Genomic DNA, 20837 nt, shown 5'->3' with positions numbered 1-20837 from the left:
TACAGAGTAAACAATTACAGTAAAAAAAAAAAAAAGACTCGGAGGAGGTGGAAGGACAAATTGAACGATTTAAGGCTAATTTAAGACGGTCCACAGGGAATACGACTGACCTCCCAGCTTCTTCCCGCCCATACTGTGTGACCTCAACAAGAGCCCACACACCATAAGACATGAGTGAGATGGAGGCGCACATGCATACAATGCACAACTAGAAACAAGACATATGCACACACATATATATACACATGGATGCTCTCCAACACCCCGATATAAAATAAAACACTGGCAGAGCGTTGGGTAAAAATAACAGTGGTTACATTAGCGCAGGCCCAAAGTGGCGTTGGTTCAACACAGCAAATGAAAGCAACAGAGTGCATTATAGAACAGAGAGGCAGCGAGTTTGAAAAAAAAGAAAAGGTTCAAGCTTAATACTATAGCTGCTGCTGCTGCTGCTGCTGCTGCCACAGCTTATGTAAAGAGCAGAGCTGAGCACGACGCTGAACCGAGAGGCCTTCCGAGTTCATTGCACCTTTCAGATCCAAAATAACTGCTGCCGGATTTCTCAAACCCACACTTGAACTGAGCTTAAGTGTTGAGTGCGAGCTTGTTCATAAAAGACAGGAAAGCATACTGTACAAATGCACAGAAGGTATTTGTGTTTCTATACTGTAAACACAAAAATACTTGGGGAAAAACAGGAAGTACACAAGTGGCCATTCAGGTAAAGATAGAAAATCACTCTCCCTCAGCTGCCTCAAAAAATCGACTCATCCACATACACACAATCAGACAGAGCCGGTGCTTAATCACCTGCAGCGCCGCCACAAACTGAATAGTGCTGACGAGTGCCAGAGATTGCGCGGGAGGGAAGTTGAACTTGACCGTGTCCAGGAAGTGTGCGTTGTCCATCTGGATGTCCACAAACACGTACAGCATCTTAATACCTGAGGTGGAGTCTATGGGGACTGCAGGGAGACAAAAAGACAAAAGAAAGACGGATGAATAATTCACTCTGTTATGTCAGGTGAACCTGCGGGATATGCAGTATTGATGGCGGCTCGAGCATTAACACGCAGCACATGCTCAGCTATATGGGAACACAGCACATGCACACATACAGTATATAGATCTCAGTAGGAGGCCCGTGTGATATAACTGAAGCTCAACCAGCGTGACTCTCCAGCACACGCAGGAACTGATGCAAAGACCTCAATTATTTAGGGAAAGGAGAGAGACACATGCGATTACTATTAATGCCATTAATTTCACAGGCCATTTACTACGTGCCCGGGCCGAAGAGATGTAGCCGCAGACGTGCTAAGTTAGATGCTGAAAAAAGTAGGCGAGAGTCCAAGAAAATAGGGGGGCTCGGATAAGAAAGAAGAAGAATTATCGCTGGCGTTGATCATCGTAATTATTCTTCCTCTTGTGTTACATTTAATTTGCGGATCAGGAGAGAGGGGCTTTTTTTTTTTGTTATGATTAAGAAAATGGTCCATTATGGTGCAAATGTTTTATGAGCGAGAGCAGCGCACTTGATGGCCTAGATTAAAGCAACATTGAGAGAGAGCGATAGCGGAGCAAAGCATGACAAGCAGGCGGGAGGAAAGAGATCTGTGAGATACATGTCTTTACAAAAAGGATTGAAGGCAGATGGGATGGAGAGGAATGGGAAATGCGAGTGAAAAGTAGGCTGGAAAACACTGGAATTCAATTTGGGGCTGGAGGGTGCGCAATTTAATAATGTACTGTAAATTCCAAAAGATAGGACAAGGAAGATAGGAAAGGAAAAAAAGTAATAGGATACTGTGTGTTCGGGGGGTTGGGGGTGGCGGTGGTGGGTGGATGTCAATTAACTGGCAAGAGAAGTGATGAATGGGCTCACATCTGAGCAGAGAGGGAAGGGAAGGAGATGGATAGGGATTTAAAAAGGTGGGCCACGTGTTGAGAGAGAAAGCGAGGAGTTAAATATATCATGAGACTAAAAAGGACCGGAGGAGGAGTTGAGTAAAAATCCAGACTGAGACTAAACAGCTGTCTGTTGCTTGTTTATGAGCACTCCCAAAACGTAAAGGGCAAAGGAAAGTGACATCGATCTGTGTTCGCATTAGCATGGTAGCCTGAGAGCACTTAGACGCTGCAATTAGAGACAGTCAATGAGATGGACAGGACTCACTTGCCCCATCAGTGGTTTTATTCCTCTATGTGTTACAGCAATAAGGTCACTCAGCGCTGCCGCTTATTAGCTCCCAATTGTAAACAAATACGCGGGCACACATACGAAAAGGTTGGACATAATGGCATACTGGCTTATTTACAAATCAATATGCACTAACAGGTTCCATTCTACATGGTGCTTGTGGACAACTTTATGAATAATACAGCAATCGCTTGGTGGCTGAACTGATCTGTGTCCAATTTGTGGCAATACAACCTTACAGATAACAGAATTCAACTTATACGCTGCTCTAATGCAAACATTGGTCATAAAAGCCTGAGCTGGTGCTTAAAAATATAGAGGGCAGTCATAATGGAGGTGTTCTGTGGGTGAAAAAAACACTTAAGGCCCCATAATTACTTGTAATAGGGGAACTCTTAACTGGCCTGTTATTTAAACCCTTATCTCTATAAACAGATTCTGCATTCGCATGTAGAATCTGCAGGCAACGGGAAAAGTGCCTTCAAATGGGGTCGTGTTTACCGTGTTCACGAGAAAAGTCCATATGAACGCCCCCCCCCCTTGTGGTATTCACAAACTTGTAAGTGGAAAGTTTCTGAAAGGAAGCCATGGAAGTTCATTTTTCAGTGCGTAATAAGTTAATATATTGTAATTTTAGTCGTATATTGTTTTTCTTCGTAATTTTATAATAGGTCTGAGGAAAATGTTGATATTCCCAACGGCCTCATCCTTTTCCTCTGCCATTATGCCTTTGCATTTACTGCATTATGTTACCCGCTTACTAGCTTGTTGTTAACCGAGATTTTGGTAGCGGAATGGTTCTGGTTTCCATTTGTAGTCCGAGTAGTATTAACCAATCATGTTAGAGCAGGCTGCATCACCTGGTTGAATGCACGTAAACAGTCCGTGTGGAGAGCAAAAGAGGTGGAACGCATTGGCCGAAATGCTCACCAGCTCTCACCTGATGATGATTTAGCTTTTTATTGGTTTAAAATTAGCTTGTAGAGTGGCAACTTGTGAAACAATCCGGTCGTACACGTCATCTCTCAAATCCAACTCCAGTCTCGCTCTTCAAGTTGCTAATCGGTCTTGGCCCCGATGTCCGTCCCCTCCCCCCCAGGGGCTTATCCGTCGTTAGACCAGTGTTCGAAATTAAAGGTGCTACTGATAACATTGAGCCACTAGATGTCGCATTCTCCCTCCCCCGTTCCATTGCATTCACTTCACAACAAGCCATTGACCGGCACTTACCATCAATCTCAGCTATTCGGTGACCCAGAGATACCAAAAGATACCAACATCATTTTACTATTGGCTCACAAGCCTCGTTAGAAGTGGGAACCAAACGGCCGATATCTTCCACAGAGATTAACAAAACATTCATTTTGGACCTGCCAAACATTTTTTTAATTATTAATTCACAATCCTAGTAATCTTTTATTCGGCAGCTCTGTGGATGTATTATTATAATGTATTATCCTCTACATAGAAATGTTATCAATAATACTTACAACTTTTTTGTCCAACTGCCACTGTGGCTGGTGGATTCTTATAATCTACCAGCCACTCAATAGATTACAGTCGTTGTTTTGGCTGGTGAATGAAGCAAATGTAGCAGCCACATGCATATTTTACCAGCATTTGGCTGGCGGCTGGTGCTGATTTCCAACCCTGCAGCAGACCGACAGCTGATGGGTTCAAAGATTGTTTATACCCAAGCGACATGCTGGTCAACGTTAATAACACTAGCTCAAACTAAAGTTGGCGCCGTGGGTAAGTTTTGCTTTGCAAAGCTCTTTATGCCACCAAAATAATGAAGACCTGCTTGTGATGTGGAAGAACGTCCAGAAATACTAACAGCTATGGCAGCTGGCCTGGCATCTGAGCAAGGCTTCTATGGCTTCTAATATGTCTCGCCAGCTTTTTTTCTCCTGGTGCATATTCTCTTTGTAAATAACCACAATGAAATAAGCGGAAAGAAAAAACAAGTTTACTTTCTTTATTTTGCTTCTTCTCTCTCTTGACTCTCACTCCCTTCTTATCTTGTGTTTTTTTGTTCAGACTAGTCAGATACAAAAATGTTGTTCAAACATCAATAAGGTTAAATCAAATTCCAACCCTCATATCAGCAAATTTTATTAGAACTTTAAAACATACGAAAACATGGTTTTATGATGTTGCCCATATTGCCCCGCTCTAGACGGAGGTGCTTTATGACGACAAAAAGATGAGATGGCACCAATATTCACAAAAGCAGATAGGGCAGAGGAAATGAAACGGGTGCAGGAGACACAGGGTCCTGTATGAGTCAGTCGGTGTCTTTAATCTGCTGCAGGTATCTGACATCTTGGGCAACAGAGCAGATGATGTCCTCATAATTGAGAGACGAAGGTCAGGAACACGTACAGACACACTGGCACCCTTACACAGGGATTCTTTAAGAATTTGTAGTTTGAAAATCCTCTCCGTCAATTAATATCTGTTCTAACATCACAACCCACAATGAATTGATCTCTGGTGCCTTTTATCTTTGCCTTTATTCCGGTTCTTCTGAGTGTAAATGAGAATATGTACAGATCTTTATGTCTTTTGTAGGGCTGTCAATTGATTCAAATATCAAATCGCGATTAATCGCACGATTGTCCATAGTTAATCGCAAATTAATCGCACATTTTTTTATCTGTTCAAAAAGCGTCAACCTTAAAGGGAGATTTGTCAAGTATTTAATACTCTTATCAACATGGGAGTTGGCAAATATGCTCGCTTTATGCAAACATATGTATATATTTGTTATTATAAATCAAATATTAACACGAAACAATGACAAATATTGTCCAGAAACCCTCACAGGTACTACATTTAGCATAAAAAAATATGCTAAAATCATAACATGTCAAACTGCAGCCCAACAGGCAACAACAGCTGTCAGTGTGTCAGTGTGCTGACTTGTCTATGACTTGCCAAAAACTGCATGTGATTATCATAAAGTGGGCATGTCTGTAAAGGGGAGACTCGTGGGTACCCATAGAACCCATTTTCATTCACATATCTTGAGGTCAGAGGTCAAGGGACCCCTTTGAAAATGGCCATGACAGTTTTTCCTTGCCAAAATTTAGCGCAAGTTCGGAGCGTTATTTAGCCTCCTTCACAACAAGCTAGTATGACATGGTTGGTACCAATGGATTCTTTAGGTTTTCTAGTTTCATATGATGCCAGCTTTAAAGCTTTAAAACTGAGCCCGCTACAACCTAAAACATGCAAGTTGCGTTAATGCTTTAAAAAAATTAGTTGCATTAAAATTAATTTGCGTTAACGCGTTATTATCGGGTTAACTTTGACCTCACTACTCTTTTGTAAACATACACACATGCGATCACATCATTCTTTCACGAATATCAAATAATGAAAGTGCGCGCACACACACACACACACACACACACACACACACACACACACACACACACACACACACACACACAGACACACACACACACACAAACAAACAAACCAAGACAGAGAGAGCTTTTCAGTGTATTAAAATTCTGTTGGTCATTTCTGGTATTTGGGAGAGGTGAGGTTGTTCTGGCAGGGATATATCAGAACTATTGATTTAGCATTTCCTCCCATGTTCTGCAAGAGACAGACAGCGGGGGCGAGGGTGAAGGTCCTCAAGAACTGCTTGAGGTTTTCCAAAGGACGGCGCTAATGCATGTTCCCCATTGATCTGCTGGGTAAATGTGATGTCCAGGCTCCAAAGGTCTGATATGCCTTCTATACTAGCGATGGGTGGGCTGCACTAACTAGTAACGCTTTCCGTTGATCGATAGGTCTGTCTTCTTTTTCGTGTAGCTCTTCTCAGTAGGTGGTAGACCACTTCACGTCCCTCTATGTGGTACAATCACGCATGCAGAGCGACGGAGAGACAGACAAACACGCACACAGATACTCACTGAGACAACTGTGGCCGTAGTGCACCATGAAATCGGCTCCCAGGGCTCGGGCGGTGAAGTCGTCCACGCAGCAGGCCCCGTACGTCACGTCCCCCATCACAATGGTGTCTGCCTCCGTGAACCTGGGGATGTACGCACACGGAGACGTTAATCAGTGCAGCCACAGACCCTATGCACATCCTGTTGTCCGTTACCATAGCAATCGATAGCGAGCATGCCAGGCACAGTGTGATTATGAGGGAGCTGAATAAGATCAATTCCCCATCCACTTGCTACAGATAGAGTACACTATATAGTATCTGACAGCTTTGTCAGTCATTGACTGACTCACAGCTTATCAGGGTGACACACTGTTATTCTTTTGCTCCTCATGACCGGCAGCCAAAGGCCCGAGTGAGGCACAAGCTGTCTGGTAGTCAAAGCCCTGCCAGACGAGGGTTAATAGGTCATCAGTCAGCCTGGCCCACAGAAAGGAGGCTGCACAGAAGGAAGGAGCAGTAGGAGAGAAGGACATAAGCAGATTAGAGTTTGTAGTGGCCTTGGCTTGCCTATCTACGACCTGGATTTACAGCACATCTGCCTGGGAACAGGAGCACTGCAGCATTAGAATAAACTATTCAGAATAGACGCTTTATGCCACAAGTAGGTTGCGAGAGCGGCAGGCCACGTGGGGCTAATGTTCCACTTTGCACCTGTAACAGAAAAAAATAAATTCATGGCCTTCTTGAGAGGGAAAACAACCAAATTACACAGGCATCCGCGGAGCCAGATCTGTTAGAATGAATTGCAGATCGCGCTACAGAAAAACAAGCTCTGCCTTTTATCGCCCTTTATGGGCGAATAAAATGCTAAGTAAACCCTTAAAGGCTAAGTGAAATGAATAAAGGCTGAGAGTAACAGGGAGGATGTGCAAATGAACAGAAGCTTGAGGCATTGTTGGGGAGGGAAGATGCGTAGACGGAGGGGGCGGGTTGTAAATGGTGGTTGTTGCCAGGTATTTGTGGCTGTGTTCTGACAGATTCAGGCTAGACAGAAGGGGTAGAGTGGAGATGAGACGGAGGGCTTGGGGAGAAGTGGGGAGTGATAAACAGACATGGCTGCACACAGAAGAGCATCTGTAGCAACCGACAGACTCTTAGTAATGCGTCTCCTGCTACCCAATCTTTCAACCCGCATCCACTCTGTCTGTTTATTTCCTCACTCTGCGGCTCGCGAGGGGCTCCAGACAAAGTTTCTATTTGGCCTTTCCTCCCTCATTTTCTCTGATGTGATCTCTGGTTTGCACTCTCTGGACTCATCATCATTGTCCCTTAGTTTTCTATGCTGTTTTCTCTCTCTCTCTTTCTCTCTATCCCTGTCCCTTCTCCTCTAATGGCTGCTCTCAAGTGAAGGGCAGTGCAGGCCAGCTGAGCACAGGAAAACATAGACGGAGCAACTCATCTGGCAAATAAATATTTGCCATCGGAGATTTGAATCAATTACCCGCTCTCTTGTCAATGTTTTGATGTCGTCGGTGTGTGCGTCTTCGCACCGCGTACACGTGCGTATGCAGCCGCCGGCAGGAGCGTAATTATGGGTTACTAAAAATGATATAATCACACGGGTAGTTTGAGGTCTGTGGACTCGTGTGCACTAGTTTGCTCATTCACTGCAGCCCCATTGTTCTTTCATCGCAGTCCACTGACTTTGTTTTTGGAGTTGCATAAACGTGCATCAACCTTTCAGCTAAAAATACACGGCCTGCCCACCAGAAAAAAAAAAAATAGAGAGACTAGTCCCTGCAATCCACTGCAGATCATGCAAGAATCGACCGCAATGCAAAACACAGCACTACAGAAAAAATATTGTATCTAATCAGCCGTCTATCTGCCAGAAATACCATTATCACGTTATCTCCATTGGCAATGCAGAGCACATCTAGTTATTTCCAGATAGTGAGTGCGTTGAAATTTCATGGTAATAAATGCGAATCCGATTAAGAGGGCCGTAAGAGACATGAGATGCTACTGGGACATGGGCAGAGTAATTACTGGGCAACATATAGTCCTATATTCCACTGGGAGAGAGGAAAAGAGGGAAGAGGGAAGATGGAATGAAAGAACGTTAGAGAGAGAACGACAGAATGAAAAGTGTATCAGTGTTAATCAAATCCTATTTCTAACACAGGCTATACTATATGACTGGTGGGTACATATAGAGCACAAATGTCCTCATTTCCATTTATTCCTCTCTCCATCTCCTCATCCTTCTCTGCCTTCCTACTTGCACTCGTCTCCAGTGTCAGTCACTTTCCTTCAGTATATCAGCACTGGTTTTTGCCTCATCTCGGGGTACTCAGTTCAGCCATTCCAACTGAAATGTCATTAAGATCTAATTAAGATGTCAGAGAAGCTTGTGAACTCCATAACAGCCCTTGTTAATTAGCTCTTTAGCATACAGCTCAATATGTGTGAGAAATTGCCAACTGATCTGAATCTTTGTTATAAAAACCACAGCGCTGGTATGTGCTGCAAACATAAGTCTAGGAGCAGCAAGCTGCATTATACATTAGCATGCCAGCATGAGTGCACACACACACATGAGACTGTGGATTACGTGCCAGCTGATTGTATCACTGTTCATCAACAGGTTAGGTAGCTGATATGTTTTATGCAAATAGCATCTCAATCAGCTCCATTATTTAGGATTTAGGCTTTCATTAGGATCCCCATTAGCTGATGCAGAACATTAGCTACTCTTCCCGGTTGCACGCAAAACATAAAAACATGACATAAAATAAGAGACTTACAGACAAAACAACCAGATTATATTATAATCAGAAAAGTATGACTAACAATATTTTTCTCGCAAACATATTTCTACATATTAGGGCTGGCAATCGATTAAAATATTTAATTGCGATTAATTGCATGATTGTCCAAAGTTAATCACGATTAATCGCAAATTAATTGCACATTTTTTTATCTGTCCAAAATGTACCGTAAAGGGAGATTTGTCAAGTATTTAATAGGGCTATGTACTGGCAAGAATCTGGCGATACAATACGTATCACAATGATTATGATTCAATATATTGCGATACTGTAAGCAAGGCGATAAATTGCAAAGGTTTTTTTTGTATAATTTTAGGAAAACTGTCGTAGTATAAAGAAGAAAACCACCATATCAAATCTGAGAAAAAGAAAGTTTACTTTTTTTATGCAATCGGAACAGTGGAATCGGTATTTGCATTTATCATAGTCCCTGTAACTTCCAACATCATAGCACTACTTTGAGAGGTCACATATGTTTGCAAATGAAATTAAGTATTGACTGAGTTCATCTTTGCTTGTAAACTATTAATTAAAAATCGATACAGTGCTTTTGAGAATCTATACAGTATCACAAAATCTCGATATTCGAAAATATTTTCTTACACCCCTAGTATTTAATATTCTTATCAACATGGGAGTGGGCAAATATGCTTGTTTTTATCATTGAAAATCAATTAACAACTCAAAACAATGCCAAATATTGTCTAGAAACCCTCACAGGTACTGCATTTAGCATAAAAAATATTCTCAAATCATAACATGTCAAACTGCAGCCCAACAGACAACAAGAGCAGTCAGTGTGTCAGTGTGCTGACTTGACTATGACTTGCCCCAAACTGCATGTGATTATCATAAAGTGGGCATGTCTGTAAAGGGGAGACTCGTGGGTACCCATAGAACCTATTTTCATTCACATATCTTGAGTTCAGATGTCAAGGGACCCCTTTGAAAATGGCCATGCCAGCTTTTCCTCGCCAAAATGTTGCGCAAGTTTGGAGCGTTATTTAACCTCCTTCCAGCCAAGCTCGTATGACATGGTTGGTACCAATGGATTTCTTAGGTTTTCTAGTTTCATATGATGCCATGATCTCCACTCAGAACTCATCCTGCTACAACTAAAAAAACGCAAGTTGTGTAAATGTATTAAAGAAATTAGTGGCGTTAAAACAAATTAGTGTTAACACGATATTATTGCAATAACTTTGACAGCCCTATTTACAATCTAAAATAACACCAATAAGCTTTGTTTCTACAATGCTCTTAGTCTTTGATATATTTAAGACTAGTTTAATACTAGTAACCCATTCTCGTAATTTCTGCTACTCTTTGTTGAGGGTTGCAGTAATTTCATTAACTGTGGGTGCTGCACACATGTATATTGTTGAATCGTCAGCATACATGGACACACAAGCTTTTAAAAGTAAAGACAGAAAAAAGTAAAAGGGCCAAGCGAACTTCCTTGTTGTCCTAGCATGGCAGCATACACATGACAGCAGATTAATCTTTCTGCTGCTGTCCTCAAGAGATGATATACTTTTCTGACTTTGAAAGGAATTTCTTTTGATGCCGGCACAAAAGAAGAGCTTGTTGGCACCAGTGCCTTACAGCTTGGAGTTGTTTGCAGCAGACAAAGGGATTGAAAAACTTGTCCTGTCTCAGAACTTTCCTATTAGCACTCACAAAGCCATTCTGTCGCAGATGACACTTATCTGTTGATGAAAAATACTTGACTGAATTCAACTAAAAGGATTCCACCATCTGTTAGAATAACTGTTGATTTAAGGTTTGCTGTGTTTAGAGAAGTGGGAGGTTGCAGGTAATTCTCACTCTGACACTCTTACTTTACCCTTGGGCCTATCAGCTTGAGAAGGCTGATATTCAAAAACTGCATGGAAAACAACAGTATGCTGTTCTTGAAATTTCAATACTGTTCTATTTCGGGGCTGTCTGAACAATAAGGCTACAGCAGGTGATGCATTTTACTTGTATTTACATTTTCTTCTGGAATTTTTCTGCATGCAAAATCCAGTTGTGTGTTTTGTCCCCCCACTGCGTATTGCAGTGGGGGGACATTTCTACTAAAAGCAGATGTCAAAGTTGTCTGTCTCTTTAAGCCTCCTCCTGAAAAGCCCAGTCTGCTCTGATTGGCTTGTGAGACCAATATGGTGCACCTTTGCAAAGGAAGTTGTCAAGCCGGATGTCCCAAAGCTCTTATTCCTGCTCAGAAAGGCGAGGAGCGAGGAGGGATCTCCGAGGATCTATGAGTGACGATACACGGGAGCAGCCTTCACGGAAGTCTTTTACCGACCGACACGCCCCCTTATTGGATATCAGTCATTGATTGGACGCTGCTGCAGATCGGACTGATCTCATAATGTTACATCTCAACATAACTGGAGTGTCATACCGGAGTGAAAACAGATGACAATAAAAGTTTTATATTTTAGTTATCTTCTGATTCTCCATCTAGTTGAAATCTGTGTTAATTGTAGGTCTGAACAACAAAGGGACCATGTTGATGGTAAAGTGTTCCAGGAGCAGAAGGACCTGCGGTACCCCTCCTTCACACACCATGTGTTACTGAAAGAGCTGTTTAACACATGACAACAAACGGATCTCAAACAACTTTCTTCATTTATTAGAAAGAGTTTTCTTTTCATGATCTGTAACTTATCCCCATTAACTTTTATTAAGGATACAGTTAAAGTCAGAGAGAGAAGGAGAGTCCGTCTGCCAGCAAGAAACATGTTTCACATCATTTATTGTCATTTCCATTCAGTCACGTGTGAGGCTGATAATTATAATAATGAGAGTGTCGGGTTTGATACGAGTAACATCATTTCAATTTTCCCTGAAACATTTAGCTTAATAAATAAATTCCAGTGTTCAAAAGACACCATAATTATATTCTGGGTTATAAAATAATGAATTCACAATCAGAATATCAATAAATACACACACAAATTATGAATAAATAATATAAAGGCATTGTGCAGCTAGAAATGGTTCCTAAGCAGGACACAGTATAAATACAGACTGCAGGCTTTTATTCATGGGCAGGTGTTTGCTAAACAAGTAATAACAGGCTACAGAGAGAAAACACTGCTGCTCTGCCAGTGATAACTGTCTTTATTAGTATTAGTACAGTTCAGACATAAACTCCATCATAAGTCGCTACAGCTGTTAAAGCAGACTGACAGCTGATCCAGCTGTGATCAGCTGCTGCTGTCATCAGAAACAGACGTCGCTTCACGTGACGCTTCAGAGGAAAGGATGTCTCATATAACTAAAAACATATTGCCTCGTTTGCTCTGTCCTCGCATGGTTTCCCGGTGGGAGGGACTAAGACGCAAGGAAAAGACGCAAGTGAGGGGAATGTGGATGCAATTAAGAGAGTTGGAATGCACCCTTTGACTCACTGGCACAAAATTAACCTTTCACAACCAAGTAATAAAAGCCACCATACCAAACTCCCCTTAAAACAGCTAACTTCTTCTATATCAGGATTGTCCTCTAGATAATTGTCTTTGCACTTCTTGCTAATTTGTTTGAACAGTTAATCAGTCTACCTGCTTGCCTCTATCGTATCTACAATAGTGTTTTCTCAAATGTCACCTCTAATTTAGATTAAATGCTGCAGGAAAACACAAAGAACAATAGTCATATTCAAAACACTGTAACACGTTAATATTGAAGTACTGAGTCAACAATATTGCGATATTTGATTTTTTTTTTCAGTATTGAAAAGCATTACAATCAATGGGCATTGTGTTTAGGTTCTGAAATGCTTATGTTTTCATGTCTCCCACTTCATCTCCACTGTATCAGAAAGTGGGTTAAGTGCCGTGCTCAAGGGCAAGTCAGAATGGTGAACGTTACTGGGGAAAATGTTACCGCTCGTCTTCCCTCGCAATCTGCTAATGTAAAGCAAGCAGTGATAAATAAAAAAAAAAACTCTTATGATCCTATGATGCTTCACTATACTGATATGTGGAGTGCAATCAAGCCCTTTTAAGAAGAACAAGCTCTCATAAGCTGCATTAGCGCTGCTTGTTATGCATTCAAATGCATTCGCTTAGCGAGCGTGTGGACGGTCAACAAGCCTGACGGAAAAAAAGAAAAGAAAAAACTGGCGACAATTGAACTTTTCACAGTCGTCTGCCGTCATCAGGTGCGCTAATCCAATTAGTAAATTTGCATGCTTCCTTATTTCCCTACTGATGTGTTTTAATTTGTTCAGCAGTGATTTTGCAAGCCAAGTGCAACAAGGGTGAGAGAATGATTAGAGCTTTTCCAAGTTTCCCAGGTTTTAAACTTTTTGCATCCCTCGGGGTCAACGGTAAACCTCACAGTTACTTTTATGGTACTTTATGGTAATTTTCACGAAACCTAATGAGCATTTCCCATTTAATTTAGTCATTAAAATTGTGTAAAATTATGACATGGGAATGGCAGCAACCAACCACATGTTGCTCTGGCATCTAGCTTGGTAGTTGGCACAGTCCTCTCACAAAAAGAGAGTTCTGGTTTTAATCTTCAGCCAAAGCTCTTTCTATATTAAGTCTGCATGTTCTCCCGGTGGGTGTGTGGGTTACCTCCAGGGGCTCACATGCAAATGGATTTGTGACTCTAAATTGCCAAGCAGGATTGTGAATATGTTGACCCTGATGGATTGGAAATCTATCCAGACTGTTTCACTGCCTCTCACTGAGTGCATGCTGGGATGGACTCCAGACGATCTCAGCATCCTACAGATTGTATTTGTTTTTTTACAATACACAGTGCTACCATGTGTTTCTTTACATGTCAGGCCAACAGATTATATTCTGTCGTATCTACACTAAAATGTCTTGGTATACAGTGAATTACACTTTGTATGAGATTAAATTCAATAAATAAGTATGAGAGAATATCTTGCGGAATACAGCCAGAGGGATCGGGATCTTTCTCACATTATAGCCTATAGATGTCATGCTGCCGGAGCGCACCGGAACGACGCACCGCCACTTCATTCTACATTTGAGGAGATAAAATATTTGCAGTTTGCATAATATGATTGAAATTCATATATTTGATCCAATCTTCACTATAGCGTATGTCATGAGAGAGAGCCAATAGATTGAAGGTGAGTATAGATCAGTTGGTGTGGCGATTATTAAATATTCTTATCAGCCACTCACATCACTGGAAACAGCTGTGCCAATCACAGCTCAGCTAATGGAAAGCTTTACCTCACGTCTTGATGGTTCAGTGCGTCACATGAACACACGTCACCATAAATCTACACCCAAAGACAGACGGAGTATGATTTAATATCAGATAGTTATTATAATAATGATAGATATAAAAAATGAAGAAATGGATTTTTGTGAAACCGTTTATGTGATTGTATCGGAACAATGCTATTTTAGCAATAATTCTATCTCAACTAGTACATGGTCACATAGTTTAGTAATTAATGTTACACAATAGCACTGCAATGTGTTCCAAGGATAAAACAGAAGACGCTACTTTTGCTATAAAGAAAGTTGTAAAACAGGTTACGATGTGCCATGGACGTCTCCTTCATATAAAAAGCAGAATATCGAGTTATAACCGACCACTCTGATGTGTGTCGGGGTCTGTATAGTTATACTGTAGCAGCCTGGTGTTGTTTTCAGATGATTTAATGAAGGTAAATATAGTGAACGTCCGTGCGTAACGGCACTGCGCACTTCTCAGAGGCTGCAAATTTATCAACATATTCATAAAGTTTGTCTAACACTTGATCGTGTGGTCAGTTATAGTTGACTAGTTTATGTAAACTTGCCACCGTAGGAACAGTGGTTACATAACCTTTGAATTAAACAAGCCACAACTTAACCGTGCATGTGCACACATGCTCGCTCCGATACTTAAACAAATAGCACTACACCCCTGATTATGGCAGCTGTTAGTTTACTTTGGCGTGCACATATTCACATTAACAAAGCAAACTTAATAGTAATTCAAATGTATTATAATAGGGTATCTTATTTATCTGTCTGTATTTATACAAAAATGCACAAAAGTTATTTCTAATGAATTATAATCTGATACCAAGTGTTGCCTAATTGATAGTAGCATCTTTATAATCATCATGATTTTCTCTGCTGGTTTTTGATGAGTCGGGTATCCTCAACTCACTAAACTTGTATTGATGTGTCTATTTATTTTACTTTCTATTTATTTTATCAATAAGCCAATGGAAAGTTGTTGTGGCAATAGATAAAGAGCAGCCCTTTTAATACTAGATTAAGCACACATTTTGTCTTTAAACTGTTTATACATAGTGGGACCTTAGACAGCTTCACTCAGTGAGCATCTGAGCTCACTTTTGCTTTCTGTCTTTGCCACAGCATGGTATGAAGACATGATCTCCACAAATAAAGAGAATCGGATGTGCACGATTTTTCCTTTAGCTGCTCCTGCACTTATTTGGGATATAATGAGGAGTGTTAGAAGTTTCCAACAGATCTAAACAGCTGCTCTGATCCAGTTGGCTCCTCTTCAAAGAATTTCTATCTTCTCTGCCATTGCTCATAAATTAAAATAAAACAGATGCCTCAATAAAAGGAGAAAACAAGTTTTGTTTGACCAGTGACAATATTGTTTTTGAAAGGCTAAACGCCAACAAATATGGATTGAAGCAGAATATTTTGTTAGATAAAAACAAGTGAATTTCTGAAAGGATTACATCTATCTATTTTCAGTAAATTTGATAAATATGATGACTGAGTGCCACCGTCGAGCCCCGAGAATATGCCAGTCCTCCCATTCATTTCAATGTGAGTTGTGCGTTTAGGCTGCAGCGGTTGGGACCACAGATCTCGCATCCTGGTTAGTTACTGAAAGTAATTGTGTTTTTTTTTAATCTGTCGATGCGAACAGACAATCACTCGTAGAAAAACGCGGGCGTCACACAAATGGGCCATTTAAAGTGCCGCTCCCACACATCCTGTACTAATCGCTGCAATGCTTGATTTTGTGTGAATGCAGCCTATAAGAGGAAGGTTGCAGTACACTCCACGGTAGGTTGTCTGTCCGTAAGCACTGTGCTGCCAGTGAGATATTTTTTTACATCTGAAGACTAATAATAGCAGAGGCAGCAGACTGGTCTCATAGGAGACAAAGTGACAAGCAGGTCAGCACGGTGGGTACAGGTGCAGCAGCACTGCTCTTGCGTAGTTGCTACTGATACACTGTGGCAGACAGCTCAAATGAGCATATGTGGCACGTTTGCATACCGAGTCAAACCATGCACACACACACACCCCGACACCCACACACGCACACGTATGCACATACCCGGACACAAGCTCACCTTTCCTCGAACACAAAAAAACATGTGTGAATTATTTCCTACATCTGGCAAAGGCTCATCTTTTATTCCATTACATTTCAGACATCAGCCCACATCAGTGTGTCTGTGAGTGGGCTTTGGCACGGGGCAGAGCAGATTGGCCCAGGAAAAGAGGCTTCTCCCAGAGGTGGCAGGGTAGCTCAGCAGAGATGAACAGTCATTATTTCCTCCTTAAATAAGTTCAGTTTAGGTAAATGAGGAGGAAAAAAAAAGATTAAATCGGAAAGAAAGGAGGAAAATTAAAGTCCAGTGGAAGAGATAATGCTGAGTGGGGAGATGATGCAGAAGGGAGAACAGAATGGTAGAACATGAGAAGTGCTTTCTATATAAGACAGAGAGATGACAGACTACTGTATGTAAGACAGATGAGCTGTTTGCTGCCTGGTTTGTAATATTAGCAAATCTGATATTGATAATCTGCTTTCTGCACTTATAACGTAGAAAATATCCTGACAAATCGCTCCCCTCCAAAATAAATTTGGCAAGGGGCGCTGGGCAGGAGAATTAAATGATCTCCACTCCTTCTCCCGTTGTGTATATCTTCCATTCGATGTCTCTCCCTACTTGTTTCACTATATGTCATATTGACACAGGGAACCTGGGTTTCCTGTCTTCCGACAGAGAAAATTTGCAGACAAATCCCCCTATAAAATATGACAGTCTAACTGCAGTCATTGAACATCTGCCAGGAATGAGTAAATAGAGAGACGTTAGGCAATGAGCAGGGGTTGATGCTTACACAGATGTTTTCAGTAATACCATTAGATAATCCTTTAACTCCCCGAAAAACAAGATCATTACTGCTATTTCTGTGAGTGTATCTAATCTATTTGTCATGGCATTTATTCAAAAGCCTGAGCCATGGGTCATTATAGAAAGGCCCACAGCTTTATCACGATACAGACCTAAACTGCACATCATAGCAGAACACGCTTAAAAGAGCTTGCAATCCAATTTACAGAAACCAAACGATCAACAGTTATTACAAGTGACTGCAGATATTGCTCTAGGAGGTGAAAACTCAGGGCTAGGCCTACGAACGGCTCTAATCTCTATGGAGCTCTAAAAGACATAATACGGGAAAACTAAATCCAGTTTGACACAGTGGTTATCAGATCTGTGAGGGTATCAAGACAGGAATCAGGATAAGGGACCAAAGAGGACAGATAATGGGAGTATTAAGTGCTATTGTGCCTCTACAAGAACGGAACACTAATGCTTGCTTGAAGCTGCTGTTGTTGTTGTTGGATGGAACAATTCATTTGGCTCTTGTTTAGCTTTAGGTAAATTAATAATACCACAAGGGGTCATGGAAAGCCCATATGTGATTACAGAATGTGAAAATGTGGTTTTAAATATTAACTATTTCTTAACAACATTAAATATTCATGACTAAATAAGCAAGGATTAAAAATTAAAAGGTCCCATATTGTAGAAAGTGAGATTTCCATGTCTGTTTTGGATTATAAAGCAGTTCTAGGTGTACTGTGATGGTATCAAAACGCTCAATCCGGAGACATGCATACGGCCCATATTCAGAAACCTTTAATTGAGCCGTCAGGACTTCCGTAAGGTTGTGATGTCACAACTATACAGTCACCGGTAGAAGTGCTGCTTAACTCTGTAGTTGACACACTAACACACACAAACACACACACACAGCGAGACCCCGCATATGCGGAAAACTTGAAAACGTTAACCAATCAGAGCAGACTGGGCTTTTTCGGGAGGGATCTTAAAGAGACAGGCGCTAAAATGGAGCGTTTCAGACAGAGGGTCAATACAGGTATTTTCAGACAGACAGTATGAGAAAACAATGTGTTTTTTTTTTTAACATTAAGGCATGTAAACATGTTCTAGTAGAAACAAAATACAAGTATGATCCTGAAAATGAGCATCATATGTCCCCTTTAAAGTTCTGTAAGAAAAAAAAAACAGCCTTAGCTTAATTTATTAAAGCGTCTATAATCAATACTTTTCTAACTATGGTGAATGGTAAATGGTAAATGGACTTGGACTTATATAGCACTTTTCTATTCTTCTGACCACTCAAAGCGCTTTACACTAACATGTCAGTATTCACCCATTCACACACACATTCATTCACTGATGGCAAAGATGCCAACTTTGCCCATCAGGATCTAATCTAAATACTCATTCACACACCGATGGCTATGCCTTTGGGAGCAATTTGGGGTTAAGTGTCTTGCTCAAGGACACATCGACATGCCATCGACCTTCCGATTGGTGGACAACCTGCTCTACCCTCTGAGCCACAGCCGCCCTATGGATCAAATCTGCAATTCCCCTCACCTTTGGGCAAGACGTAGATATGTTCATTGAGGTGAGGGACTTATATCCATCAGGTGGACAGACACATGACTCCAAATGAATGCTGATGTTGCTCTGTATCTGCTGGATGTGCAAATTGGCAACTGTATCCTAACAAGTTCATCATATCAACTTAAAAGATGATAATATGTCAGTGTTTACAGCTCGTTTCCGCTGCCCCCAAGTAGCCAATGAATCATTTTAGTTATGTAGGTTTAAAAGTTTAGTATTTGAAACTCAGCTAATCTGCTTCATCAGGACAGTGTGGGTGTGTGGACTGGCTGAAATTGCTGATAAATCGAAACAACACAACTGTCATCATGTTTTAACTTAAATGTTGTTGAACTCATGGCAAAAAGCCACCTGCCCACCTCAAACCAGTGAAACAAAAGCAAAGACAAAAGCACAAACAAAACGGTTAGAACTAGGGATGTTAATAATTAACCATTTAACCATTAACCGACAATTTTGAAAGATTCGATTAATCAGTTAAACAGCTAAAAATATATATGATTAAAAATGAATTAATCTCATAGTCAACACACAGTAGACAAGCTGTTCGCTATTATGAAAAAAAATAATAATTGTTGTATGGAAAAGGGAATGTGACATCACCGACAGCGAGACCGCCATTTTTGGTGTGTCCAAAGTGTATAATAGTATACAGTCACACACAAAGGTAGGCTAACGTTATGGGTTTCATTTGGCAAGATACCGGTAGATTATTTATGCAGTATTAACAGATGTTTTATTAGTATTCCATTAGCATAAGATTAGCTAGTTTATCTTTGTCCGGACGATTGTGTAGTTGGCATTTGGCTTGTAGATCTTTATTTCATATACCTACCTGTTTGTAAATTGGACATCGGCATCCAAAGATTTACATATTCTGAACTGTTGACAGGTGTTCACTAACGCCAAAAAACACTAATGTGTGGCAAACTGTCAAGGTCTTCCTAATTCGTAAGGATCGATATCATTTACTAACTTCAATTTTGTAGTATATTGCCCCTTTGCCTCTGTTAGCTTCTCTTTATATGGGTATTTGTCTTTCGCACATACTTTATACATTTCTGATGGTGACAGATAATGATAGTCTACCGTAGCTCCCTACGCTACCCTCCAAAAATGGCAGCGCGCCCCCAGAATGCTCCACTATTCCCATTCCCTATTGGTCATTTCTTAATGGGTCTCAGAAATTTGCATATTCTAGATACTACATTTTAATCTTGTCGATTAAGGGTTACTGATCGGTTAACAAGGGTCGGCTATTGGTAAGAAACGTTTGTACTATGAGCGATGGGGTCCTACATGAACATACAACTTTCTGCAAAAGTTTAAAGCTGATTAAGAAAAACGGTTTTGAGGCCGGGTCTTCGAGAATCATCAGGTACGATTCGCAACTGAGCCTGAAGTATACATTTAAAACCATTTACAACCAAGATCAAGACCAATTAAAACAACTTACATGCCACATCTGCACATTCCAGTTAGGAACACAATACAGTACATCACTGCCTTTTTTAACCACAATCCTCATGACATAAAAAATCAACTCTGAAAAATAACGTTTATAACAACTTTTTCTTGTAGCGATTGATGAGGTCACATCCATCTAATACCTCTTTCCTTCCTCCCTAAGGCTTCCCTCCATCGTCTGTCACCGTGCTCCCTCAAGTCATTTCACAACGTCTCTCCTCTCTCTTCACTTTCTCAAGCTTTTCGACTCCTTTCCTCTCTTCTTATGCTCCTTGTCATAATTTCTCTGGGCTGCTGTCTATCATTACATCCCTCACTTAATTTTTGGGAACGCCCACTCATTAGGATTTTTTTTTCCTCACTGCTTGATGAATTTAGTGGGGCACCAGTGATTGAGTTGTCCTTCACTTATCCCCTAACAAAAAAGGACTTTGTCATATTAGCTGCTGTTCTCTCTCTTCCCTTCCTATAATAGGAACTTCTGTTACATTAATCCTCAATAATCGCTTTGTGTGAGTTATATTGTCTTTTCCACTACTCCTTTATGTTTACTTGGGCACTTTCATTTGGGTACATAACATATATGAAGACATCAGTAGAAAACTATTAGTTGGGCAAAATATGAAAAAATATGATAATTTAACAAAACGCATGTCCGTGTTTTCATAAAAGAAAAGTAGCGGTTTCATGTTGGATTAGGAAACA

General features: G+C 40.8%; 1 protein-coding gene across 1 annotated transcript in view; it reads right to left on the bottom strand.

Moving 5' to 3' along the window:
• dph1 (diphthamide biosynthesis 1) overlaps positions 1–20837 on the bottom strand; it is a 78737-nt gene that overhangs the window by 29088 nt on the left and 28812 nt on the right. The window contains exons 4-5 of the mRNA XM_037776073.1: positions 6130–6251; positions 811–965 (exon numbers count right to left, since the gene is read on the bottom strand). Coding sequence (XP_037632001.1) covers positions 811–965; positions 6130–6251 — 277 coding nt within the window. The remainder of the gene's footprint in view (positions 1–810; positions 966–6129; positions 6252–20837) is intronic.

This window comes from Sebastes umbrosus, chromosome 7 (genome assembly GCF_015220745.1).
Source record: "Sebastes umbrosus isolate fSebUmb1 chromosome 7, fSebUmb1.pri, whole genome shotgun sequence".
NCBI classification, from domain to species: Eukaryota; Metazoa; Chordata; class Actinopteri; order Perciformes; family Sebastidae; genus Sebastes; species Sebastes umbrosus.
The sequence above is the reverse complement of the archived record's forward strand: the minus strand, read 5'-3'. Positions and strand labels throughout refer to the sequence as shown.